At 40.1% G+C, this 27,190-nt stretch overlaps 5 protein-coding genes and 1 pseudogene across 6 annotated transcripts in view; 3 read left to right on the plus strand and 3 right to left on the minus strand.

Moving 5' to 3' along the window:
- Nucleotides 1-970, plus strand: part of LOC101313801 (protein DEHYDRATION-INDUCED 19 homolog 5-like) — a 5,736-nt gene extending 4,766 nt beyond the window's left edge. Inside the window, exon 5 of the mRNA XM_004299098.1 lies at nt 559-970. Within this exon, the coding sequence (XP_004299146.1) occupies nt 559-667 (109 nt within the window). The 3' untranslated portion in view covers nt 668-970. The remainder of the gene's footprint in view (nt 1-558) is intronic.
- A 1,370-nt stretch (nt 971-2,340) lies between these two features.
- LOC101314086 (elongation factor Tu, chloroplastic-like) lies at nt 2,341-4,169 on the minus strand. Its single transcript, XM_004299099.1, has one exon. It carries the CDS (start codon nt 4,027-4,029, stop codon nt 2,584-2,586), a length of 1,446 nt encoding a protein of 481 aa, XP_004299147.1. The 5' UTR covers nt 4,030-4,169; the 3' UTR covers nt 2,341-2,583.
- A 1,432-nt stretch (nt 4,170-5,601) lies between these two features.
- Nucleotides 5,602-8,852, minus strand: LOC101312260 (probable serine/threonine-protein kinase WNK2-like). Its single transcript, XM_004300966.1, has 8 exons — nt 8,605-8,852; nt 8,368-8,405; nt 7,991-8,218; nt 7,672-7,895; nt 7,407-7,564; nt 6,650-6,833; nt 6,438-6,560; nt 5,602-6,329 (listed from the first exon to the last, which is right to left on the minus strand). The coding sequence occupies exons 1-8, from the start codon at nt 8,683-8,685 to the stop codon at nt 5,602-5,604; spliced, it is 1,764 nt and encodes a 587-aa protein (XP_004301014.1). The 5' UTR covers nt 8,686-8,852.
- A 3,062-nt stretch (nt 8,853-11,914) lies between these two features.
- On the plus strand, nt 11,915-13,944 carry LOC101312546 (annotated as a pseudogene). The gene has a single exon (XR_184798.1). The product of XR_184798.1 is annotated as a probable splicing factor 3A subunit 1-like (transcript).
- Nucleotides 13,945-14,601: 657 nt separating this feature from the next.
- LOC101314373 (50S ribosomal protein L19, chloroplastic-like) lies at nt 14,602-18,059 on the minus strand. The gene is made up of 6 exons (XM_004299100.1): nt 17,977-18,059; nt 17,708-17,889; nt 16,177-16,413; nt 15,999-16,085; nt 15,760-15,893; nt 14,602-14,895 (listed from the first exon to the last, which is right to left on the minus strand). The coding sequence occupies exons 2-6, from the start codon at nt 17,870-17,872 to the stop codon at nt 14,790-14,792; spliced, it is 729 nt and encodes a 242-aa protein (XP_004299148.1). The 5' UTR covers nt 17,873-17,889; nt 17,977-18,059; the 3' UTR covers nt 14,602-14,789.
- A 1,941-nt stretch (nt 18,060-20,000) lies between these two features.
- Nucleotides 20,001-20,996, plus strand: LOC101312836. Its single transcript, XM_004300967.1, has one exon. It carries the CDS (start codon nt 20,001-20,003, stop codon nt 20,994-20,996), a length of 996 nt encoding a protein of 331 aa, XP_004301015.1.
- The last annotated feature ends 6,194 nt before the right edge of the window (nt 20,997-27,190 follow it).

Below are 27,190 nucleotides of genomic sequence, written 5' to 3' on the forward strand. Positions count from 1 at the left end.
GGGGGGGAGGCGCGCCTTCGTCGGCACCGGACGCTGGCGAACGGAGCTCCGTGTGCACGTGCGCTCCATATCCGGCCTCATATATGAAAACGATGTGGAGCGCACGTGCGCAAGTGAGTACGGAGCTCCGTCCGACGAAGGCACGCCTCCACCCCGGCGAGTTTGTCTCTGAATTTTAAAGAGGTGTTGAAGTTTGTCTCTGAATTTGTCTGTGCCATCTTCCAATCTCTTAAACCCTAAAGATCAAGAAGTATCATAATCCATCAGACCAGTTTCGTAGTTTCCCATGAGAAGGATGAAATCACATTAGGAATCCTTGCCAAAATCTGCACATTTTGTCATTTTACCTTATCAGTGTTGTCACCAAAGAAATTTGTCTTGTTTGTCGTCCAATCAAAGCCCCATTTAACTCTTGGACTGCCATTCAGTTGATCTGTTGGGTAGGGTAGTAACTGACATGTCAAATAAACTAGCATTTTGAGGGTACACAAAAACATAAAGCCTCTTTATGAAAATAGGCAACTGATGCCCTGTTGCTAATACCTTTTGTTTGTGCAGCGCGCCATCTTTGCCAGATGAAGGTTGTGAAAAGGATAATGAAGAGAGAAGGCAGAGGGCAACATTTGTGCAACAGTTGATTGCATCAACCATATTTTCAGATCTATGAACTGCTTCTGAGCTAAAGACTTAAAGCGGAAGATGCAGGATATTGATCATCTCATCAGTCACCAAGGATGCTGCTGTATCAGTATGTCAGTAGGCAATGAATCTACCGGAGCGTGGTTTTAGGAAGTCAATCTATATTAGGGTATTTACAGAGAGAAGTTATCTTTAGATAGAGTCATTGTCTGCAATGAGACACTATGTATACACATGACTGTATACTATTTATCCTATATGGCTATTTATATATTTTAGAGGCGACTTTCTTAATGAGCAGAGCTTAATTATAGTATTGATCGATATATCCTCTTTTACTCTATTGTCTATATATTGATGGCAATGTTTACTAGTTTGATCCATTGCTGAAGAATTGGAGTCAAATCCAAGCTTGGTAGATTGAGAATTGATTTTGCAAGTCTCAAAATTTTCATCCATTGCTGGTCATGCAGAGGTACGAGAGCGTATTCAGCCCACCCGTCCATCTCCGCCGTCCATTTTGAAAAAGTCAAAAGTCAGCGTCAAATGGACAGCGGAGATGGGCGGGTGCGCTGTATAATTTTCTCAGAGGTACAAGCTAAGGAATTCGGAAAATATGATTCTTACATTTGCCTAAGTAGTGCTCAAGTTACTTGGAGGTAAGATCAGAAGCATACATGGATTCCCAAGGCAAATACATATTCACGTTTAACCCCCTGTTGTTTCATGAGATTCTATGTTTAAGGCTCTCTATGTTTACAGTTTCAAACAAAAATAGGAGAAACTAAACCTGCAAGGCTGCAGTTCATGTGTGCCTGTTTGGGAACACACTCATGATCTGAACATGTTTTCTTAGTTGCTATTTATCTTCCCAAACTACTACGTATCATAATACCATTCAATCTGTCTAACCCGATTTAGATCAAATGTCTTCTGACTGATCGATCCATCATACATACTCAACCAACTCAGTGATGTTCTCCATTACTTCAGTTTATCTGGATTTTAAGTAGCGAGTCATTAATCTGGCGGTAGCTAACTCGATGTGTCCAACTAATATATCTTTGGAGATTTAGCATTTCTAACTATGAATGACAAAATGCAGTGGGTAGAAATGGCTCAATCCATGATCCAAAAACAGATAATCAGCCTGTAAAATGAAGAAGATGTATTCATTTCTTTACAAGTATAATCGGAAGCACAAGTGGTATTGGAATTTGGAGGATAGATCATCCAGACCTCGCATTTGCGATTGGAAATTTTGGAATTAGAAACTCAGAGAAAAGAATAAGGCGTAGTTTGGGAAGCGGTTCATGTAACAATAGTAAAGAAACAGTGAAGGGCTATGCAAAAACAATTCCACCAACTGAAGATGGATTAACATGGAGACCATAACATAACATGGTAAGCAAGAAGCTTCGAAAAGTATCTTAGGCGTAGCTTTCAGGAGCAAATGCATGTCGAATTCGTTTTTCAATATCTCAACTTCACAAGAATTGGAAGTTTTGCATCCTTGATGCAATGCATGTTTTGCATGATACTCATCAAAATCAGCCAATTCAAGAAACAAGTAAATCCTAGACCTTTAATGCTAACAATTGTAACCAGAGGCATACAACACCAAACAGCTTTATTGGGTGAAAGAAAGCAAATGCCACACCTTCAGTTTCATGAGTACAAACCAAATGGAAGTATCAGCTTGATTGAAAGGGAATTCATGTCACCATTTGGTTTAACTTAAGTCAATATTGAATCATCACAAAAATATTATCAAACTAAGCTGGCAACCGAATAAGAACAAATGGCAAATGATCCTACAAAATATATAACATTTGATGGTGAAAATCGCTTAAAAATGTCAAAACTAAATAAAATTAAGTTGAGAGTTCGAGTTTGACACCACAAAAACAAAGTGAAGAGCACCATGCAAGCTCTCCTGTTTTATCACTCAAGTATGGCTCCAATAACACCTGCTCCAACAGTCTTCCCTCCTTCTCTGATAGCAAACCTCATTCCCGACTCACAAGCCACAGGCACAATCAATTCGACAATAATCTTGACACGATCACCAGGCATAACCATCTTGGACTCCTCATCCTTATCATTCATAATCTGAGTCACTTTACCGGTGACATCAGTAGTCCTCATGTAAAACTGTGGCCTATAACCAGAGAAAAAGGGCGAATGCCTACCGCCCTCTTCCTTCTTCAACACATACACAATCGCCTCAAACTTAGTATGCGGGGTAATAGTCCCCGGCTTAGCCAAAACCATCCCTCTCTGGATATCAATCTTCTGAATACCCCTAAGCAACAACCCCACATTGTCTCCAGCCAAAGCCTCATCAAGAATCTTCTGAAACATCTCCACACCAGTCACAGTGGTGCTCCTAGTATCCTTCAACCCAACAATGTCAACTGTATCCCCAGTCTTAATAGTACCCCTCTCGACACGGCCAGTGGCCACAGTCCCACGTCCCGTGATAGAAAACACATCTTCAATAGCCATCAAAAACGGCAGCTCAGTCTGCCTTTGCGGAATCGGGATATAACTATCAACAGCATCCATAAGCTCATAAATCTTATCAACCCACTTATCCTCACCGCGCTTAATAGCAGGGTTGGCCATAAGGGCCTCTAGAGCTAACAAAGCCGACCCGGAAATGATGGGCACATCATCACCGGGAAACTCATAGGACGACAGCAACTCACGCACCTCCAGCTCGACGAGCTCGAGCAGCTCCTCGTCGTCGACCTGGTCCTGTTTGTTGAGGAAGACCACCATGTTTGGCACCCCTACTTGCTTAGCGAGCAGGATGTGCTCCTTGGTCTGCGGCATTGGGCCGTCGGCGCCGGAGCAGACGAGGATGGCGCCGTCCATCTGGGCGGCGCCGGTGATCATGTTCTTGACGTAATCGGCGTGGCCGGGGCAGTCGACGTGGGCGTAGTGGCGGCTCTCGGTCTCGTACTCGACGGTGGCGGTGTTGATGGTGATCCCACGCGCGCGTTCCTCCGGCGCGGCGTCGATTTCGTCGTACTTCTTGGCGACGCTGTTGCCCATGGAGGCGAGGGCCATGGTGAGGGCGGCGGTGAGGGTGGTCTTGCCGTGGTCGACGTGGCCGATGGTGCCGATGTTGACGTGGGGCTTCTTGCGCTCGAACTTGCCACGCGCGGCCTTGACGGTGAAGGAGCGGCGCGTGAGGGTGTGGCGCGTGGTGGAGGGAGTAGGGGTGAGGTGGAGGATGGTGGAGGGGTTAAGGAAGGAAGAGGAGAGATGGGTGAGCTTGGAAGTGGGTCTAATTGAGAAGGAACAAGGGTTTGAGGAAGGTGAGGAGGAGACATAAGGGTATGTGAGCTTAGATGAAGCTGCTGCTGCTGTTGAGATTGCCATGGCTCTAATTGGGTCTTCTTCTCTGAAGAGGAAGAAGAAGAAGAAGAAGATAGGGATTGGGATTGGGATTTGGGGGGAGCTGAAGAGAGTAGAGAGAGTGAGAGGGTTTGGGGGAAATGTTATCCTGTTAGGAAGAGATGATAAAAGAGGGCCTCATATGGAGTGTTCTATCCATTTCTCTGCCTCAAGAGGGGTTTTGGAGGGATTTGTGGTATGGGTCACTGGTGGGTGTTTGGACCTTCTGTACTACTTTACACCTACTGTAAAAACTAAAACCCTTTCTACTTTCATACCATTTTCTTTAGAAGAAAATAGAAGAAATCATGAATCGGAGACGGCATAAATGGAGACCGAAATAATCGGGGTGGATATCAAGTTAAAGTTGTCATGAATCAGAGAACATAAATGAAAGAAGTCGTGAATATGAGACAACATAAATGATGATCGAAATAAACGAGGTCACATTTTAAATAAGTAATCTTATTATAAATGTTTGATCTCTCGAGCTGCATATGGCTCCACACAATACGTGCAAATAACTATACGAGTGGTATTAACATTGGTCGTGAATATCATATTGCTGAGTTTGGTATGTCATGACTCGTATGAGTTTTTTCTGCTTCCTCAAAGCAGCAAAAGTTTCACCCGAACAGGGTAAAGTTCCATTCATGTTTTCAGGAGGTAAATAAAAAACTTGCCTCAACTGCTTCCAGGGTCGACACTTTATTCGTTGTAAGTAGGCAAGAGTCAAGACTAGTCAGAAGAAGCCATTGCCCCTTCAACTCATTTGAGGCTCTAAATCTCCAAGAGGTTATATCATCCATACATGCACTATGAGAGAGACTGATGGTGATTTCATTCATTGTGTTCATGGCTTCCCAACCTGGAAAACCAGAATCCCATTGTGCCACGCAGTTCATTCAAATACCTTTGTTTTAGGTAATACCGTGGAGTCAAAATCAACCATAGAAGGTGTCACAAGCACCAGCCTCTCATGTTATGGTCTGGTGATTTGAACGTCACTACCAGTAAGAAAACAGTATGTTCTGAATGACAAGAGTAATCAACAAACACTGCTAAGTAACCCAAAATAAATTAACCAAAAACGTTAAACATTGATAATCGCATATTCTGGACAGTGCCCGGAAGCAAGTCTGATAGCTGAAACTGAAAAAAAGAAGGAAATGAATTATCTGTACAATGTATACACTCCAACCAATTTGATCACCCGTATCACACTACGTTACGGATGGCATGTTGATTTGAGGCGTGGGCTAATGTTACACAGGTATGTGACTCATCAGGTTTGAGATTTCATGGGGCTCGCTCTGAAAGCTGATATAGATAACAATCTCGACTGTCCTTCAAACTATTACCAGCCCATGCCTCCCAACTTACTGATGTATAAAATATCTCTGAGGTTTCTACAATCTGTTACTGGCATACCAGAAAAAAAAAAAAAAAAAAAAAAAAAAATACTATATATCCATCATCCAATCACTAGAAACTGGAGAGAAGCCCCAGCACACTTCTTCCGACTTCTTGGTTTAGCAGTGTGCCCCATGATGCATTTCAGAGTGAAATCTTCAACTTACAATTATCTAAAACCTTCTGACAGAAAGCTGGAGGTAATTCATGCAGGACATCTGATATCTCTAAATCATGCTTCCTTTTGAGTTCATCCAGTTCCTTTTTCTGTTGCACCAATAGATTCTCAAGTTTCTCAACAACGATCTTGACTTCTTCTGGTTCAAATAAATGAGCTCCATTTCTATTATGCAGATCAATAGCAGCATCAAGACTATCGCCATTCATTAAATCAGAGTTTTCTGCACCGTTTGGATCATCTTCATTTCGAGGAGATATTTCTCGACTATCAGGAGAATTATCATTGTCTTCACTACCTCTTGTATTATTGACTGAATCCACTGGAGAATGCATGTTAGAATAACCATGCTTCAGTGGAGAGTTTCCATTACTTGTGCATGCCTTGGGAGAGTCGGACCAGTATTTGCGGCCTGAAGGCAATCGTTCTAATGCTAGATTACTGAACTCATTTATCAGTGGAGAAGCATCTTCCTTGAAGTCAGAAACTGGGCTATTAGAAGTTGACACATCAATATCAAGATTATCTCCAGAAATCCAATCTGGAATATGGGACTGAATCTCAGAGTCGATGAGTTCAGCAATTGTTGAAACATCTTGATCTGTCAGATCCAACTCTTGAACCATTTCACTAGCAACAGCAATTGCAGTGTCTTCACCAATATCAAATGGAAAGTGGATATTTCGAAAATGACCTGACCCAAGAGACACTTCTTCAGTTTAAGAGCGGTGGTATGTGGTAATATTCGTTTTCAGTGAAAACTAAGTACAGTGGATAAAATGGAGAAGAATGAAAGGATAACCTGTAGAATCTGCAATTCGTAGTTTCAGAAAAATTGTGTCATCTTTCCTCTGGCCTTGCACCGTGAAGTCTCTGCCCAACTCAGAATGAAGATCTACACCATCATTCTCATCAGAAGTACCTTCTGCACCTAACATACAAAAATAAAATAAAAAATGTGATGTGAATAAGACACACACTGTTTTGAGCACTAGAGAAACAAGTAATGCTTACCTGGATAATGAGATTTGGGTTGTAGAGAATGAGGAATACTTTCCCGATCCCCATCTGATTGAAGAAAAGGATCCATTAAAAGTGCCTCAGCAGGCAAACGATCGGACACTTTTACAATGCATTTTTCTATAAATGCTTTTACTCCGGGATCTGACACTTTTGACAATGATGCTGGCTTTACTCCCTATCATTGAAAAGTAAAAGAAAAAATATAACAAATGTTATAAGAATTATGTTATAATATAACATGTATGTTTGCAGTTTTCCAATGGTCTGGGGAGGGGAAATAAGCAAAATGGCAGCAAAATAGTTTAAACTTACGGGAAATAAGCCATCAAATCATTATATATCAAGAATCTAATGGGAGATTACATATAATGTCAACAATTGAAAGTTGACAAGCCATAGTATATAAAAATTAAATGTACAGGACGCTACCAATATCTTAGAAACTGTCAAGAAAACCACCGCAATGTGGTAAGAGAAAAGAATAGTAGCTTAGTGAGATTGGCAAAAGTTTATATGCAAAGAATCATGACCAAAAGAGAATAATCAGCATCACATAGCTAAAATTAAATTACCACATGCAGGTCTAAAAATGTACTGATTGTGACAATTAGACACTTTTGATGACATAACTTTCGATTACCAAAAAATATAAAATTTTCAATTAGTTTAACAGAAAAATTACATTAATTATATATCAATAACAACTGCATATCAACTTTATATAGAGTAAAGGTCATGAAGGCCTTACTGATGTCACTTTCTTGAAGATCTGAGCAGCATTAGTACACTCAACATAAGGATACTCAAAGGTCACCAACTCTAATAAGCACATGCCAAAGGCATAAATGTCGACAAGCTCATTATATTCCTCTTCATAAAGCTCTGGAGCCATAAACTCAGGAGTACCTTAAGAAACAGAAATAATTGCAATGTCAGCTCTGATGCCAGATGATTCTGCAGTAGTATCATGGCAAAAGAGAAATAAAGATGATGATGATATTTATAATTCTCACCAATAACACTGTGAGCTGAACGAGCCTGACGAAGAATAGCAGCAAGTCCTAAGTCACCAATTTTCACCTCACCTTGGTTCCCATTGACAAAAATGTTGTCACACTTCAAATCTCGGTGAATAACTGGCGGGTCATGCCGATGAAGATACAGAAGGCCTTCTAAGATCTGCCTAGACCACTTCTTTAAGGCCCTCAAATCAACATTCTTATGTTTCCTCCGGTATCTGCATCAGATTAAACATTAAAACACTAAATAAAAAGTACAAACGAGTTACACAAATTGAACATTAACAGGACAAACAGAACATCCAAAACTCACTGCCTCAAGGTTCCCGAGGTGAAAATCTCTGTAATGAAGTTGATGTTTTCATGCTTGATATCAACCCAAGAGTTGTAAAACTTGATAATATTCTTGTGCTTCAGAGTCTTGAGCAGATGAACTTCCGAATAAAGCCGCTCCAAATCTTCAGAGTTGCGCAACAGATCTGCCACCCTAACCTGATTCCAAGCTACTTCAATTCCTTCCAATTCATCAAAAGCTCGGTATCTAATTTCCCCACGAAAACCGATCAAGGACGCACAAAATGTCTACAACCACTCTGGCATTACACCATTCTACATCAAACTAAAAATCCAAACTTTGAAGCATTATAAAAAAACAAAACTTTGATAAAGTAAAGGAGCAAAAAAGGATACACTTTCTTGAAAGCCCCTTTGCCTAAAACCTCTTTATACTGCAAAATCACCAAAAACCAAACACAACTCATCACTCACAATTCACAAACATCAAATCAAACTCATATAAATCAACCCAAAAATCAGTACTTGATACAAAGCTTACAACTTGCAACTTTGCAACATTAGAACAGCTAAATCAAAGTAATAAAAATCAAAACTTTATCGAAATTACGCAATAATAATTGAACTACTGACCCGTCCGTAACGACCAGTTGGATCAACCTCGACGAACTCAGCTTCAGCATCATCCCCTTCCTGGTCCGACGGCAAATCCATTTGCTTTCCGATCAAATCAAACCCAAAATCGGATTCAGATCGATACCCAATTCCAATTCTCGAATTGTCAATGCAACAAACCCAATTAGAACCCCGCCAAAAATGGAAACAAAGCAGAACCGAATAAGAAGAAGGAAGAAGAAGAAGACAAAGAAGCGTGAGAATGAGAAGACGGTTTAGATTTTTAGAGAGTCTGTCACATTCAGGGCTTATAAAAATTCTGGGTTTCTCAGATTTTGGAGGATTTGGAAGAGAAAAAGGTCGGCTTTGGCTGGGTGGCTCTTAGGGGGTCATATGTGGGATTGGACATGTGCTATGCGCGCCTTCTGGCTTTGATTGGCTTTTACTTTTTCTTTCCCTCTTCTTCAATAATACACACCAACTCGGGAAGTTTGCATATGAAATAAAAGGTCCAACAGGCAACAGCATAGAGATTTTTACGATATGATCACGACTCTTGTGTATTATAATCCTAGACGTGAGAGTTGAGATTTAGGGGGAAAGATGCCGAATATATACGAGAGCATCACGTGTTTGGACTTTGTAAGCTTTAACCATGTTTTGGCTTGTGATACAAGTCAAGGTTGAGGAAATCCGATATCTTATGTTATGTCTGAGTTAGATGCATTAGGCATCAATACCAATTTTGTGTTGATGATGATCAAGTGAGATCGATATAGATATCAATTTCATTATGCACACGTAGGGAACTTAAACATCTCAAGGGAGTCGTATTTGTGAATCACGGTCTTATACCATACAAAACTAGTTGGAAGCTTGAAATGGCAGTACCGGCAATACGTGATGTGTTTATGTGAAACCAGGACGATACATGCATGAACGTTTTGTAACAACTTTGTTTGATCTTCCTTCTTCATTAGTTAGGTAATTCAAGCACCATCACCATCAAACAAATATTTGTCCAGTGTATATTTTCTGCAGTCTTCATTGAGCCCATTTGTTTCAGGAACGTATACAATCGAGCTTGAATTCGTTGCCTTCCTCATCTTGCAGCACCCCTGCTAGTAGTAGTGCATGTGATTAACTTTTTAGGATCTTCCTTCATTTATGTCGTTGTATCGTGAAAAAATGATCAACACTACAGTTACCATTCTATAAAAGAATATACTTAAAACCAATATTATTTGTTCACAACTTACCAACAAAAATGAAAGGCAAGGCATGTTGGGAATTAACTCGCTCTAAGAATCGATGGAATGGTGAAAGATGCAAGATGTATTTAGGTTTTACCGTAGAAAGGCGTTTCGCCAATTGTTTGGAGACTCTGATGATTCAAAAGGTAATTTGGTAGACTTGCCCAATGGACATGAATGACAAGTTGATAGCTAACAATGAGATCCTAGAGGAAGTAAGGTGGCGAAAAACATGGGTTGATGGATGCCCTAAGCAAGAGTGTCACACATCTAGACAGAATTTGCCGAAAGAGTAGTAAAAAGATTCGATTTATAAAATCCATTATTACTCAGCAAAAAGCTTCAATGCAGCAACCTCCAGCTTAACCCTCTCACCAACCATTCAGCTCCGCACGCTTTGGTTCATCCATCAAATCCATCCCTTTCTTCAGAAAACTCTCCGAAAACCTCAGCTCTTTAAAACCGTTGTCAAATCCAACCATCCCAGTCAACAGACCAACTGATGCAAAACCTTTGCCCCTGCCACTCTGATCCATCTTCTCACAGTGATAAAGTAGTATGGGGTTCACATCCAAAACCAATTGGCAATGGGTGGAGTGGCCCAAACTCTTATTAACCCACAGGCAAGGTCTCATATTCCCGATGTGGGATATATATCTCAACACGTCCCCGCACGTGTGGCGAATCTTCAAGCCTAACACGTGGACAACATTTGGGTGACGTGGAGTTCGTGTGGCCATTAGGCTTCACACGTGGACGTGAGTAACCCGCTCTGATACCATGATAAAGTAGTCTGGGGTTCACATCCAAAACCAATTGGCAATGGGTGGAGTGGCCCAAACTCTTATTAACCCACAGGCAAGGTCCCATATTCCCGACGTGGGATATATATCTTAACAGATAGTATATATATTGGCAGTAGAATTGAGACAATATGGAACGTCATAGAGTTATCGACCTATAGGAGAATGAGAGGGAGAGAGAGATGTGGTTTCAATTTTTGAAACTTACAAACCTTGACCAGAGACAACGCTACCAACTGTGTCAGCAGTGCCATGGTATGCTCGAGATTAAAGCATGGGGATCATTTGTGATGTGGGTGTTTGATCCCGTGTGTAGAATCCAAGCATAAGGATTGTGACGAGAGGCCGTGGCAGCAGTCATGGCAGGTAAACGATGACTGGGTGTTCTGCCTTCACAAGTCAGGTTCATCCTATGAAAGCCATCAATTGCTGTGTGTCCGGCACAATTGCAAATTTTGGCATGGACCACGCGCTTCATAGGCACTGGGTAAGAGATGCATTTACCGTAGAAAGGCTTTTTGCCAAGGATTTGGAGTCTTGCGCTCCTCCTACGCACACCAACGACGATGGATTCCATTGAGGCATTCATTTGTGATCATCGATAGAAAGAAGAAGAAGATAGCTAGAGTTTTCAAAGATGAACAAAATATGGAGACAATATACAGGTTTAAATAGACGTACGTTTAGGTTAGTAGGTTCTAGATTGACAGTTCATTTTTTGGGTTAAATATGGCGAGTTAATGAAGGGATTTGTATGATCAAAAGAATCATGAAGGGATTTGTATGATCAGTTGATTAACCGTAACAGTAGAGGAAATGTAGCACAGTTTTAGGAGGACTTTGATGTCTGATTAGATCTCCATTATCTTAAGAATAGATCCAATTGATTCAAATTTTAAAACTTGATTTGATTATATTTGAATCTCAAAACTTTATTGATTCGATTTTTTCCAGTTTTTTCCAGACAATCAAGAAGTTAGATTAGCTTTTGAATTAATTAGAGGCCTAGCTAGGAAGGGATTCATTAATATTTGCTACCCTTGTTTCAATGGAATCCATGCATAGGTCAGTCAATAATGGCGGTGAGCTTTACTTCATGCGCAAGGAAAGAAACACATAGATTATAGTAATCCTATGGAGATGAGGTTTTCTATTGCTCTTACCTCTCAATGGTTATTAATTTGTGAGTTGAAGCCCTTTGTATAAAAAGGGTAAAGCCAATAACCAATAACCAAAAAAAAACCTACGTTGTTCTTCTCAGGCTGCGACAGTATGATGATGATTGGTTCCATCTCGCCCATACCGGCACCTCCTACTTCTTCTGTTGCAACACATTCTAAGCATATTGGCATCATCACTCCTCCTCCAGAAGTAGAAAGAATCATCAACAAAACTGCCGAGAACGTTGCGAAATATGGTCCAGAGTTTGAGAAGATGGTCATCAATGACAAGATTAAACTAAATCCAGATCCTAAATTCAGCTTTTTGAAATCCTTACATCCCTACCATGCATATTATCAGAAAAAGGTGGCCGAAATCCGTGCTCAGCTTGATCAGTCTTCTGAAGAGCCAGCTCCGGTTATAGATGTTGTACCAAAGCCTGATTCCCTCCCCCAGGTCAGACATGAATGCAAAGTGCCTGAACAACCAGAACCCGAAGAGTATACTGTTCGGCTTCCTCAAGGAATTAGTGGAGAAGAACTTGATGTTATTAAGCTCACAGCACAATTTGCAGCTCGGAATGGCCAGTCGTTTCTGTCAGGATTGAGGAGTAACCCCCAGTTCTATTTTCTCAATCGTAATCATAGCTTGTTCAACTTTTTCACTTCTCTAAGGGATGCATATGCAAAGGTGTTGATGCCACCGGAAGGGTTGACAGAGAAGCTGAAGAAGAGGGTGAGAGACATGACCAGTGTGCTAGAACGATGTGTGAATCGGCTGGAGTGGGAGCATTATCAGAAGCAGTCAAAGCAGAAGGTCGAAGATGAGATTGAGCAGGAAAGGATACAAATGGCTGCAATTGATTGGCATGAACATGTTGTGGTGGATGTAATAGACTTTGATGATGAGGAGGACGGCTGCTTACCTCCTCCACTGACCCTTGAAGAGGTTATAAGGAGAAGCAAAGTTGTTACATATATGGAAGCAGATGATACTGTCAAGGAGTCGGGAAATCTAGTCGAAATGGATTTGGATGAAGAAGAGATGCAGCTTGTTGAAGAGGGCATGGAAGTAACAGAGGTGGAACACCCACCAATGAGAATTGTGAAGAACTGGAAGAGACCTGAGGAGAGGATGATCCTATCCAGTGCCGAAAGAGACATGACGATTTCCCCTATTACTGGGGAGCTTGTCCCTAACAGTGAGATGTCTGAGCACATGAGGATTTCTCTCATTGATCCAAGATACAAAGAACAAAAAGAAAGGATGTTTGCGAAGATTCGGGAGACTAGTCTTGTTCTTGCACAGGACGAAGAGATCTCAAGAAACATTGTGAACCTAGCGAGAACCCGTCCTGATATATTTGGTTCCACAGAGGAAGAAGTTTCCAGTGCTGTCAAGGCTGCGATTGAAAACAAGGAAAAGCAGCAGGTCATATGTGACGACCACGCTGGACGCATTGGCCATGTAGCAAATCATGCCATGTCACAGTATACCAATGGAAAGGATAACAATGGTGGTGTGAACAATGCTGCAGTCAATCTTGCTGTGAATCTTCCTTTTGTTCCTGCATACACAGTTCAGTATCCATGTACAAATAGCATTGGTCTCCCTGTCCAATTTCCATTGCTTGGTCCTACTATACCAACAATGTTTATGCCTGCAGCTAGTATACCTGTACCACCTCCTCCTGTTACTGATTTTACAACAATGCAGATGGCTTATATTCCTCCACCTACAGATATGACGCCTCCACAGCCTTTGCCTCAAGCACGGCCACCAACACCTCCTCATCCAGAACCTAAGCCAAAGAGACAGAAGCTTGATAATTCCATGCTTATTCCAGAAGCTGAATTTCTTGCACAGCATCCGGACCGGTATGCATCAATATATCTGTTCCCAATGTTGATGAAGTTAACCTCAAAGGACAACTTTTGGAGATCACAGTGCAGTCTCTGTCTGAAACTGTTGGCGGTCTGAAAGAGAAAATCTCTAGGGAAATCCAGCTTCCGGCAAACAAACAAAAATTGAGCGGAAACCCGGGCTTTCTCAAAGACAATTTGTCCCTTGCATATTACAATGTTGGCGCAGGACAAACACTAGGTCTCACAGTAAGAGAGCGCGGTGGAAGAAAGAGATGAACGGTTTGCTGCAATTTCTGTGTTAATGCAATTTCAACTGTCTTCTTTATGATTTTTGTTATTCCTTTTACCTTCTTTGTTGTTATACAGATTTATATCATTTTATGTCACAGATTTTGTGTTTATGAGATGATACTAATATCTTAATCTTTACTACCAGGTTCGGTGCTGCTTCTGCCTGATGATCATAAACTGACAAGGAAAATGAAAAACCCAGTATACCTGACTTTACTATTGATATTTGAGTTAGCGATTGGTCACCTCATGAGCTTATATAGCTTTGTACTCAATCAGCAACTAACCATGAATTATGAATACCAGTTAGACTTTTTAAGTTTCATTTTCACTTTTTGTCGGATTCTTAAGTGATTACTACAAATATTGATGAATTAATATATACCACCAATTCAATATGCGAATGCAGAAAACACTGATATTTAGAAGAAAAAAAAACCAGTTATTAAGTGAAACTGATCCAAGTGGAGCTGATGCACAACTCTCCTCTTGTTCAAGCTTTTAATCGCTCAAGTAAATATCCCCTGTCTAACTGTTTTAGCTCTTCAAGCTACCATCAAACTTCTATCAGTTAAGCCTGTACTATAATGGAATAATTCAAAGGAATATTTGTACATCAAAAGATGAAACAAAAGATCATATTGAACCGAAACACATTTATGCCAATTTGATAATATTCTTCAAGCTCGTGCACAGTTTCAACAATCTTCCAGAAATCTCATAGACTTGCAAAAGATACAAAAAATCTAACATGCTCAAAGACAAGAAATAAAATAGGTTACCCAAATCATACATGGACATCATTTCTATCCCACTACGCAAATGGATCACTAATGCTTCTTGAGTGCATTCATTTTGTCCCTGAGATAGTAAAGCTTGGCCCTTCGCACTTTCTTCTTGTCCAGTATCTTTATCTCCTTTATGTTAGGTGAATATCTGTCACACACCAACAGATGTCATTGATTAGAGACTGAGATCATAGTAGATAATGAAACAAATGATAAGAACAAGCAACCCCACACACTAAATACAAGTTCAAATCTTTAACAAATACAAGTCACCGGTTTCAATGGAGCTTGTTATTCACAATGAGGTAAATGCAAAAGAAAGAACTAATCAATCACTGCAAAAATAGTCCTAATGGTTTCAGTGATGGAACTACAGGCTTGTGGCTCCAAGATGTAAAACTCTTTATTTGAGCCATTAATCTATAAGTTCCAACAAAAAATAATAGTAATCATATACAGGATGTCAGAGAGGATGAGAAGCGGATGTCCGCACTCGGCTTAAAGTGCGGACGTCCGTCCGTTCTCCACCCTCCGGCACCGGCGACAGCACGCCTCCACCCCAGAAGACTCCAGCAGCGTCCCCGACCACTTTTCCTCCCCGGCGAGTCCGTTCTTTTCCAGTTTTCCGGCGAGATCGACTTGTTTGAAGTTTTGGGTGATCTCGCCGGAAAACTGGAAAAGAACGGACTCGCCGGGGAGGGAAAGTGGTCGGGGACGCTGCTGGAGTCTTCTGGGGTGGAGACGCGCTGTCGCCGGTGCCGGAGGGTGGAGAACGGACGGACGTCCGCACTTTAAGCCGAGTGCGGACGTCCGCTTCACATCCGGCCTGTACAGGATGTTGTACAACTATCTGATACATATTGTAGTTGACTGGCTGAGAAATAACTAGGGTAAATTGCTTCTAGGACATCCAACCAACAAAATCACAAATTACACTTCACACTCGATGCAGAGTCAAAAAAAGTAGAACTAGAGGACCATATTAGGAAACAGAAACACCAAGTTTTCTTACAGTGGAAAGAGAGATTCAACCCCGACTCCAGCGACTAGCCTCCTGAGTCTGAATGTTGAGTTTAGACCAGCATTACGTCTTGCTATCACAATGCCTTTCAAGACTGAAACACGCCGCTTGTTGTCGGGTACTTCCTGTTCGCATATGGAGGTCAGTGAGAGGGGTGAAAAAGTTTGTTTCCAACAGAATTGCATCCAGATAAAAAAGAACACTATAACATCAAGGAGAATATATTATACCACTCTGAGTTGCACGATATAACCAGGCTTTATGTCAGGGATTTCTCTCTGCTCCCTCACTTCCTGCACAGCTTCTTTATCTAGGATCTGTGGAAAACATAGAATTCACAATTGTAACAATAGGAAGAGATCATCTGTTATTTCTTATCACAAAATGCCAGGAGAGATAGATGCTTACCTGCATTATGTGCTTCGCAGTTTTATCAAGCCTCTTAAATTTGACGCGGGAAGGTGCATCAAGCTCAGTCGTCAAATCTTGAGTTGCTGATTCAATTGTATTACCCACTGTTGTCATGCCCCTGCAGGGGAAAGGTGGTGAAATTCCTGTCCATTGAAACAAGCCTGGTTGAGGACTCTTCAGTAACATGGCAGTACTCGAGCACGTCAATGTCTCAGTTTGAGAGCCCGTTTTGGCCTGGTGGAATAAATCTATAAGCATCACAAAATAAGTATATGCTAGGAAAACAAAAAAAATTACATTGGTCTTCAAACGAATTCTACACTAACTTATGAACTTGATGAACACTATCAAGTGACCATCCAAATGATGAAAGGTAAGATATATATGCACACTCAGATTCAAAAGTGCATTACAGGATGCAATTAAAATGGTTCTAGAGCTCCAATGTAACCCACTGCAACGGTCTCAATATACACGATACCATGAACCAAATTTATTTGAAGTTAACAGGGAAACAACATAAATTCACAAATGAAGTAGTTGTGGATTAATAATAACTATCTCTGCCGGGTAAACTTTTACTCGATACTGATGGTGGAAGAGACAACCAAAGTTGATTCAAAGCACAATCATTTTATTCAATATCTAATCAAACAAGGACACACACACTCAGATTGATATCCCGTTTTGGCATGGTAACTTTTATGCATATTAAAAATGGTGGTCCTTAAAAAAAAAAAACAATGGTGTTAATTGTGTAATGTGAGGTGATCAATGAAACTGAGTACGAGATGAGCACATGTTTCTTATAGCTATGATCTTGTAAAACAAAGGGTATCCGGTATCCAATTGAACCGAAACAATACTATGATACAGTACAAGTATAAAAACCCACCAAACAAGGGGGAAAGATTCCAAAGTAATACTCGCATGCACATAAATAACAAGTTACTAAGGGATGCTTCAATTAGAACATAACAACAATTCACTGAATGGTACTTGAATGGAATTGATATAGTAAAATAAACAGCAGAAGGTAAACATTCACTACTGCCTGGTGATAACTCATCATCACCGATATATAACACAGACAAATGGTGGCCGGATTTATCTGATACATTCGAATTAAACAACATACTACATAATCCTTCTGCAACAATTTAAAAACTTGGCAACCAAAGGGCGAACTCAGTTTCATTGATCACTTCCGTATTGCAAAGATCCCTACTCTGAGAGAGTACTTCATTGCGAGCCTCCAAGGACCCAAACCTAGAGTGATTTTATTTTTTACCTCAAAAATCTCAAACCTACGCTTAAGTCCAGGTGAGCCAATGGCTGGCTCTGACAGTCATATAGATGAATGATAAGAACACTTGGTCTCAAGGCTACACTAGTGAACTAACACACTCCAATCATCAGCTACTTTAAGTTCAATCTTCGACTACTACGCTCCTCAAAGAAATTAGAGAAACAACAAAGAAACTTTACGATAAAAATTGGAAATTTAAAGAGCGATATGGAAACATACAAATGAATGATAAGAACACTTGGAGAGAGACCCAACTCCATCGGAAGCTATGGAGCCGCTAAACCCAGCACCGCCGCGAAATGGGTTTGCTCCGGTTGAACTGAAATGAGCGATCTTTGAGGTTTGCCTATGGAGAAATCGGAGGCCAGCAGTTAAAGAATGCATTTTTATGAAGCTCACGTCTGCAAAATCAAAATGGGTTTGTTGGGTTGCTCAGAAAATGAGGGGAATCAAAAAGTAGAGAAGAATTTTGGTTTCTGGGACTTTACCGACGACGACGACGGCTAAACCTGTGTGTGAGGTTTTTCAGAATTTGGGGTTTATGTTCAGAGCTTCTTCTTCTTTTTGTTTTGGGCTTCTTCTTTTTTTTGGTTGGGGCCTAAATTGGACTCGATGATTTAAAAATGAAACAAGTCAAACAACAATACAGTCTTAGCCCAATAGTGAATTTGACATTTATTGAGCAACCCTTTATCATAGTGCAAGTTTAATGGAAAAATATCTTGTAATATAACAGTGTGTATAAGATAGGGAGTATGAATTCCATTTACATTTAATTTTCCCGCTAAACTGACTAATGCAAGTACCTACTTGATCACCATGAACTCAAACTCAGCCTACTCAGGGGGTATAATATTAAGATATGAAAATAATGGGTTTCTTGAAACAAAATCTGTTCAACGAGCAAATTTAAGTTAGGCAAAATCTTCTCATGACATGTCTAAATGAGGTTGAAATCCCCTTTAGTTGTGATGATCTATCATTTAGGTAGATCTAAATAAGGTGAAATTTCCTCAAGGTGGATTTAAATGAGATGGTATCATGTTCCAATCAGGAGACAGGTCAAAAATGATGACTCAATCTATTTGAAGAACTTGGATCCTCTCAAGGTGATCTAAATAAGGCGGAAGCGAACATTTAAATTAGTTAGCTTGGTGGAATCTTGAGCAAGAGGAAAGCACTCCTCCACATTATCGTGTGAGGGGCGCAATGATCCACTATCGCGTGAGTTCAGACTTTACACATCATTACACACGGTAGTCGACATATCATATACCTTATTTATAAATATTTAGTGAGTTGAACATTCGAGATAAGTAATCGATTTTGTCTACGCTTAATACAACTAAATCAGTCGATTTAGGCATCATAATATTTTTCACGAGTACCTTATTTTCTTATATTTGACTTATCTAAATGGAAAAAGGCATGAAGACATTAACCGCAAAGTCTTGACTCACGTTCTAATCAGAAAAATATGTGAGGAAATCTTCTACTAAATTTTTCCTCACCTACATCCATCAAGGTTTCAAACCAGTTAACTAAATAAAAGAATCTCATCTTTAAGGAGTGCTTCCTCTTTTATTGCTTGAATTTGCAGACAGACCGTAAACTATAATGCATCAACATCCCACAGCAGATATCCTCTCATTTTATAAACCTTTTATTTCTTATTTTCCTTCACTTTTCCGATATATATAGAAATGAGGGATTATCCAGCACAGTCTGCAACAATAATGAGCACCAATATATTGCCAATATACATATGGTGCTGCATGACACAGCTAGAGGGGGCTGGACCAGATCTGCAGCTGCAAAATTAATAGAGATTCCTCAGTCTTTTTACTCAGCAATTGTCTCCACCCCTAGATTCCCTCTCCTACACCATTTCTGAACACAAAGTTCTGAACTTTACTTCTCCTCCATCCCACATTGAAACTTTAGAGATGTCACTTATTCAAACAATAAACAATCATCAAGACTCGCATTGGAAAACCCAATTCCGTTTAGTTTTGACAGGTCATTGTAAAGCTAGCTAGAAATCTGGTGTGTGACTATAAATGGCCTTCTTCTGCTATTAACCATATGTACAGAACCAAGTGATTTTTAAGTGCAGCAGAAGCAAAACCCACCTAGGATTCACTAAAGCTGTCTGGTAAATCAAAAGTAGAAAACTTTATAAAAACAAATAAAGAAATCCAATATAAATAGAATCCAATCCAAATCCAGCAGATTATAGAATATAAAAGGTTGGTTCTTCCCTCACTCTCACTCACTGCCAGTCTATATGCCAGTTTGGAATTCAATTTTAAAATCCCATGAATGCTGCCAAACAACCCCTCTGGCCGCATCTGTGACTCACCCATCTTGTGACTAAGATCTCTCTCTCTCTCTCTCTCTCTCCCCATGACCCATGTTATTAAAATTCCATACTACTCACAGATTTCACAATCCAGCTCTCCCCAATTTGTTTCCCTCCCTAGCCTCCTCACAACTCACAACTTCTTACACTATGCAAGACCACATTGGCATCCCTGCTTGCTTTTCTTCAGCTGAGAAGCTCAGTGATGATGCCTCAGCTGTGACCAGGTCAGGCCACAGTGTCTACATGTCAGTCTACAGAGCCAAGCTTGCTGGCCAGAGCCGCTTGATCACAATCACATGGTGCAAAAACCTTCTCCTTCATGGCCTCTCAGTCTCTGTGGAGGGCCCTGATGGAGAGAACCACCATTCCTGCAAAGTTGAGCTCAAGCCATGGTACTTCTGGAGAAAACAAGGCTCGAAGCGCTTTGCGGTCAATGGGAAACAAGTTGACATTTTCTGGGATCTTAAGGCTGCAAAGTTCAATGGTGGAACTGAGCCGAAGTCCGAGTATTATGTTGCAGTTGTCTGTGAGGAAGAGGTTGTGTTACTACTTGGTGATCTTAAGAAAGATGCATATAAGAAGACAGGGTTTAGGCCTGCTTTGATTGATCCCGTTTTGGTTTCTAAAAAAGAACACATCTTTGGCAAGAAAAAGTTTACCACAAAGGCCAAGTTTTATGAGAAGGGCAGGCTTCATGAAATCTCTATTGAGTGCAAGAATAGAGCCGCAAATTTGGGCAATGCTGGCAGTTCTGCAAATGGGGTTGAGCCAGAGTTGGAGATTAGAGTAGATGGACATTTGGTGGTTCATGTCAAACACCTTCAGTGGAAGTTCAGAGGTAATGAATCTATTCATATCAATAAGTTGAGAATAGAGGTGTATTGGGATGTGCATGATTGGTTGTTTAGTCCTGGTTTAAGGCATGCATTGTTCATTTTCAAGCCAATTTTGCCTTCCACATCTCTATCACCATTGTCTAGATCATCTTCTTCGTCGCCGCCTTCATCTTCCTTGTCATCAACACTATCTTCTCACATGTCATCAACACTATCTTCCCAAACAAGTTGTGGTTCACTAGAAGGGCTTAATGCAAGTGGCTCTTCTGAGTTTTGCTTGTTTCTTTATGCTTGGAAGGTTGAATGAGAGGAATATCATGGCCCCATTTGGCATTGCTTTTAGAAGTGCTCAAAGAGCGTTTCGCATGCTCAAAAACGTTTTTGGTAGCCCTTCTAATCTACGGAATAGTTGAAAGTGTTTTATGAGTTACAGAAGCATCGCGGCGCGCCAATCAAACCATGTGTTAGACTAGTAGTGTCATCATCATTGTCATCTGAAGAATGAGGCGGGCAAATGAAAAGGGTCATCAAGAAATGGGAGATGGGATATCATGGAATGGTGAAGATGCATGTTGGATTGAGAAAGAAGGAAGTGGACCCAACAAAGGTTTGGGGAGTTAGTTACAGCTGGGAATGAAGAAATGGGCATATTGGACAAAGACAGATTGTAACATCACATACATGCTCAATAATTTTCTCTCCAACTAGAAGCATCTCCATCTGTATGTTTTTATATATACAGACCCTCTTTCTCTTTCTTGATCTGATCTTGATAATTGAGCAGTAGGTAGTTTCTTTCTAACTCTATGTACCAAACCATGTATGCAATATGTTTTTATATAAAAGAAATGTAAACAATATGTATGTTCAAAGGTTACTGAATGTTTGTATCTGGTATATAATGATCATATATATATATATATGTGACAGATGAGAAGAGGAGCTGTTTGTTGATGATGATTGAATCACTGATTGGCAACTTGTAACAGTTTCTTTATCTTTCATTTGCTCTTTTTTCCCTTGCTTTTCTCAAAGCTTTTGACCTTAACTAACCAACACCCACCTTCCCATTTGAAAAGAACTGGAAAATCACAAAGAAGGGCATCTTTGGATTGAAAAGGAGAAAAATCGAAGTTAAAAGACATGGATTTACTTTCCACCTGTAGAAAATTATTGAATATCTTCAACTATTTTGGTCATGCAACTTCCACTGCCAACTCAAAAGAAAATTTTCCATCTATTTTAGTTCATGATGAAAACTTGGCCTTTTTACCAAAGAGCATGCATCATTTCACTGTTTTTATTTTCATAGCATATGGAGGAGCATATAATCAACTCTGAAATGGCGCTATCATGAGTCAAGAATAACATTAACTACTTTCAACGTTTACAGGCCTGGACAATTTTAAAACAGATACAGTTAACAGTGTTCTTGACTTCTTCCAGGCAAAGCATTTATAATTTGAAGAAAACAAGAAATTCAAGGTGCATGTGAACAAGAACAACAATGAGATAAAGAACCACAGTTGTAATACAGCATGAGTCGATGTTACCAATACTATATCAAGTTCAACAACAACTCCAGCCCTTATTGTATTTGACAAAAAAAAACAATAAATAGGCATAGGCACATTGCCACAAAGGACATTTTTACATTCTCTCTATGAAGTTTTTCAAATCTTCCTCTTACAAGAAACTAAAAGCAACTTTGGATTTAGTTATTGGCATGGGCAAAATACTTCCTTGATGGTATCAGCAGATATCAAGATTTTTTTTCTCCTAATGTCATCAATGCAGGTTCTTCTAGCTAGATGAAATTTACAGTTAAAACATACCAAAATAGTAATGTGTCCTCATTTGTTTCCAAAACCAAACCATTTTGCAAGGAAGAACTGATTCTTTCCTCGGTTGGGACTAGGCACCCCTTTTGGTGGTGGAGCTGAAGCTGCTGTGACAGGTGGTTTAGCTACAACAAGGCATGAAATCATAGACATGTCAGTTGTAAAAGCTTAAGGAATCAATGAATTATTTAAAAAGCTCATTTTTTTTTCAGTTAAAGGTGATTTTGGATTAGCTTATAAGGGGATCACATGTATCCGTTCTACATAAAAACTGCACCAGGTTGAACCTAAGAAAATGGGAGATTGGTAGTGGAGAAATTACTCAATTCAACCATGCTACCTAAGGACCGGAGAAAATGAATGTGAATATATTATAAATCTGACTCTGATAGAGTATAAAATGTAGTCTAACCAGATTTTGGAGAACCCTTTTTTGCGTTTTTTGCAGCATCATGAGCATTCTTGTCTGAATTTTGGATTAAATTCATCTCACGACGAGAATTAGAAGCTGATTTCTTCTCTGAAACCTTCTGCTTCACATGTTCTGTACCATCACCGCTGCCTGTAATCATATGAAGAAGTGTCAAGTAAAAATTCTGAAGTACTGTAGTGTGTGAACTGTGAACTAATGATATCCTAATGTAAACAAAGCTACAGAATGTAACTATATATGAGTTAGCTTACTTTCATTAGGAGACTTCCCATAATTTTGCCTCAAAGCCTCAAGAAAGGAACTGTCCCCCTGATGTTGTGTCACTGATCATAGAGAACACCATAAGATTGAAATTTGATTAAAGTTACTAGACTTGACTTATACAAGCAACATATTTTCATGGATGATCTAGACAAGGATATTAAGAAATTGGTACATTGATCGAAGAGTGCATTCCGGTAATTGGATGGCAAGCCAACTAAGAGCAACTGAACTGCCTCTGCGTCTCTTGTCATAGACAATTGACCTGATGCTTTCAAATTTTGAGTGTCTAATAATATACCTGCAAGCTGCAACACAAGAAAGTCCCTGAAAATCTTAACAGAAAAGAAAAGAAATGCTTCCTTTTCAGAGAGCTAGGGTGAAGTAAGTACCAGAAGTTTCTTGAGCAAAGGGTTGTCAAGTAGATGATAGGCATCTTCACAGTAATTATCGGTAAGAATGGTGCAATGAGATCCAACCTCGCCATTATTTCTCAGGACATCTTGCCCGGTTACAAGGATATTCAACTTGCCAGCCATCATTAGACTCTCTAAATCCACCTGCAACAGCGCGAATTACATCAACAAATCAACTTGCAGCATTTAGGCCTAATTACAAAGCAGATAAGCACATAGAAATGCCAAAGAAGACAGGCACATAGAAAGTACTTACTTCATCAGAGAAAAGCAAAGAAGTGACATCAAGGCCAACATGGTAAAATAGCCAAGCAGCCTCTCTTTGCTTCCACATCCTCCCTCTCTTTACATTCATCACTGGAACCACAACATACTGCTCCTCATCTTCGTTAGCATTCCCTGCTTTACTCTTCTTATTTTCCTTCCTCACTCTGTTCTCCAATAGCCATGCATAACATATTGCTGCCACCATCGTACTTGTACCTGCATTCCAGTGTTATGCAGTGACACATTATTGGTACTACTGTCATCTTTGCGATACAAATTTGAAAACTAAATCGAAACATATTAAACAGATCATATAATTCAGTTATTACATCACTTATTATAATCAATTACGTGAATTAACATATCAACTATCCACGTCATAATATCAAGTTATTTAGATTATAAATCGAATGTATACATAACTTATGAAAGTACTTACTATTTGAAGGGTCGGAAAGTACGATTCTAGCCTTGGAATTAACTTGACCATCCAAGACTTTACAAATTTTTCTTCTTTGTTCTTTGAGAAACTCATTGAGATCATCAATGCCTCTTCCTTGATCTTGTGCTTGAGCTTCATCCTTAGGCCAACCCACTGGATTAGCCTTTATTGGAGCCTTCTCGATAGAGCAAGTAGACGACGATATAGATCTCCGGTGGGCCGAAGGAACAAGGTCTTTGGGCGGAGACAACAGCTTATTATCAGGTGTTGCTGATGGACTTTGAAAGGTCCGGCGGGAAGGGACAGGGATCCCCTGCGGGCGAGGTGAGGAAGGATCGTTTTGGAACCGCGACCTACGTGGCCGCGGTTGGCGGGGAGGAATAGTTTGAGGGGTAGGATCGGAATTTGGCTGTGGCTGCTGGCTGGGTACTTGCTCCTGATTGGAGGGCTTGAGGATATTGGAAAACCATTTGTGCACCGCCGCAGCAGGGGAATCATCTTGTGGAGAAGCAGGCGAAGATGGGGTGTCTAGCGCTACTTCCGACCTGTTCCGGCTGTGCTTCGCTGTGGTCTTCGATAATATCTCTCCACTCAAGCTCTCCGTCGGTCTATACCTGTGTTATTTATTTCGGTTGGGTAAGTGAGAATTCCGAACTCGTCTATCATATCGATAATTTAGCAACATAACATGTTACATTAATATTTATTACATACCTTCTAGCCGACCTAGAGAGCGGGTCCCTGCGATCAAGTGCCGAAGAGAGGGATAACCTAGCAGCCTGGCCTTGGGCTGCCGCAAACCTCGGCGAGCCTGTAGCTAACCGGGAAGGTGAGTTACTACGAGAAGGGGAAGACGCAACAATGCGCTTAGCCTCTTCTAGCCATTCTTGAGTCATTTTGCTATTACTACTCGTTCTAGCAGTAGCACTAGTAGGAGTACTGGTAGAACTAGTAGGAGTGGTGGTGGCGCTGCTATTAGGACTGTCCTCCATGTAGTCGTCTAAGTCTCCGGTCAAGTTATAAGATTTGGTCTCGGTGCTGACGGTGCCGAAGAACATGTCGTTCATGAAGTCTGTGAGGTCCGCCACTTGTTGCGGTTGCTGTTTACGGCGGATTATCTCTGCTGCAGGTTTCTTGTTTTGCTGCTGCATGGTTAGTGCTGTAGGCCTTTTGCTTTCTTTGCTGCTGAATCTCGTCGCCATAGCTAAGCCGGTAAAATCGAATAGTCCTCTGATCCAAAGAACAAGTACAAGAGGCGAGCTCCGATCAATGTTTCAGATGATCATTGGGTTATATGTCATTGATTCTGAGAGACGTACCTAGCAAAGTTGGAAATATTCGGCCGGCATTTTTCGGTCACTGTCTTTTACTATGTGTATTTGTGAGTGTACATATCTTTGTGTATGTGATGCCAAACCTTGTATTTTGTGATTTTGTCTACGTTTCGCTTTTGGTACATGACTGATTTGTTTCTAGCAGGAATTTCATTTGGAATCGTGATACAGTGCTCCTAGTGTTCTTTTTTTTTTTTTTATGGCTCCTAATTTTTATTGGTGATCCTAACTTCCAATGCAAGGATGCATGAGTTATCATGAAAATGCGTTGGGCCTTGTGGCTTTTAGCTGAGTCTTGGACTAAGCTCTTTGAGTTTAAATTTTCAAATCAGCTTGAGCCCCCGATGCTTGTCTACCCGTTCTTGGCTACCAAAACTGGTACAGTTGTGGCCAAGGAGATTCCAAAGGACTACACGATGGAAATTATAAGGATTGAACATGAAGGAGAAGAACCACTTATTACAAACAGGCTTCGGAGGAGGTATCATATGCCTGCTATGATTGTAGTTGATGAAAGTCTACTCTGCAATCCTGATTATCATGCATGTGATCATAGAATGCAAGGTGAAAAAAAACAACAGATGGTCCTGCAAAGCAGAAATCAAGAGAAATAATTGCCACCTGCTGCCTTGCTCTCTTCAACCACTTATGGTTAATTATCCTCATTTTCACTCTGCCATATTACTTTTATTGTGTTAGGTCCTTATTTACCTTATTTCAACAGAAGCAATAATTTTATATCGTAAATTGTAGATTATAAGGTTAACTGCTTGTGTAAGCTATTACAATCTATGGTTATCGGAGCTTTGTTTTTGTTTTTTTTGTTTTTTTGAGTTGATTCGAAGAAGAATAAGTAAACATATCGATTGCTCCTTGCACATAGTTATTTTGAATGTATGACATTTAGTCATTTCAAAAACAAAAAACAAAAAAATCCAAGTTCATTTCTATTTTACCATGGTCGAGCTAGGTAAAAGTTTAGGTATGAAATCTCTACATGTGTTCGAATCTCGCTGACGTTAGTTAAAATTAAATCTCAATATGTCTTTACTGGTCAGTCGCCTTCTCACATGATCCGGTACAGATTAAACATCATTTTTTTAAAACCGTTTATCAAGAAAAGTATAAAGTTTTTCTTTTTGTGTGTGTGTGTAATACAAACAGCCGAAGAAGAATTGGATAAGCACATTCATAATCCATACATGTCAATATTCTCCCATGAATCAAAAGAAAAATGTACGAACTGTCTATATACTGATAACGAATTGATTAACAATACTTGCATATATATGATATCCGTCTAGCACCTCCTCTCCTATCCAAAGCATCTAACTACTATAAACTATTTGACTTCATTTTTAAAATTCTAATTGCAATATTCCTTTAAGAACGTACATTCACAAAGTACTAATCCCTTATCTCTAGGTCTATTGAGAATTCTCATATACAAATTCTTGTTGACGTTGATGAATTTGAATCCCTCTTCTCCTTTATATCTAAATGAAAA

Source organism: Fragaria vesca, linkage group LG5, assembly GCF_000184155.1.
Source record: "Fragaria vesca subsp. vesca linkage group LG5, FraVesHawaii_1.0, whole genome shotgun sequence".
In the NCBI taxonomy this organism is placed as follows: Eukaryota; Viridiplantae; Streptophyta; class Magnoliopsida; order Rosales; family Rosaceae; genus Fragaria; species Fragaria vesca.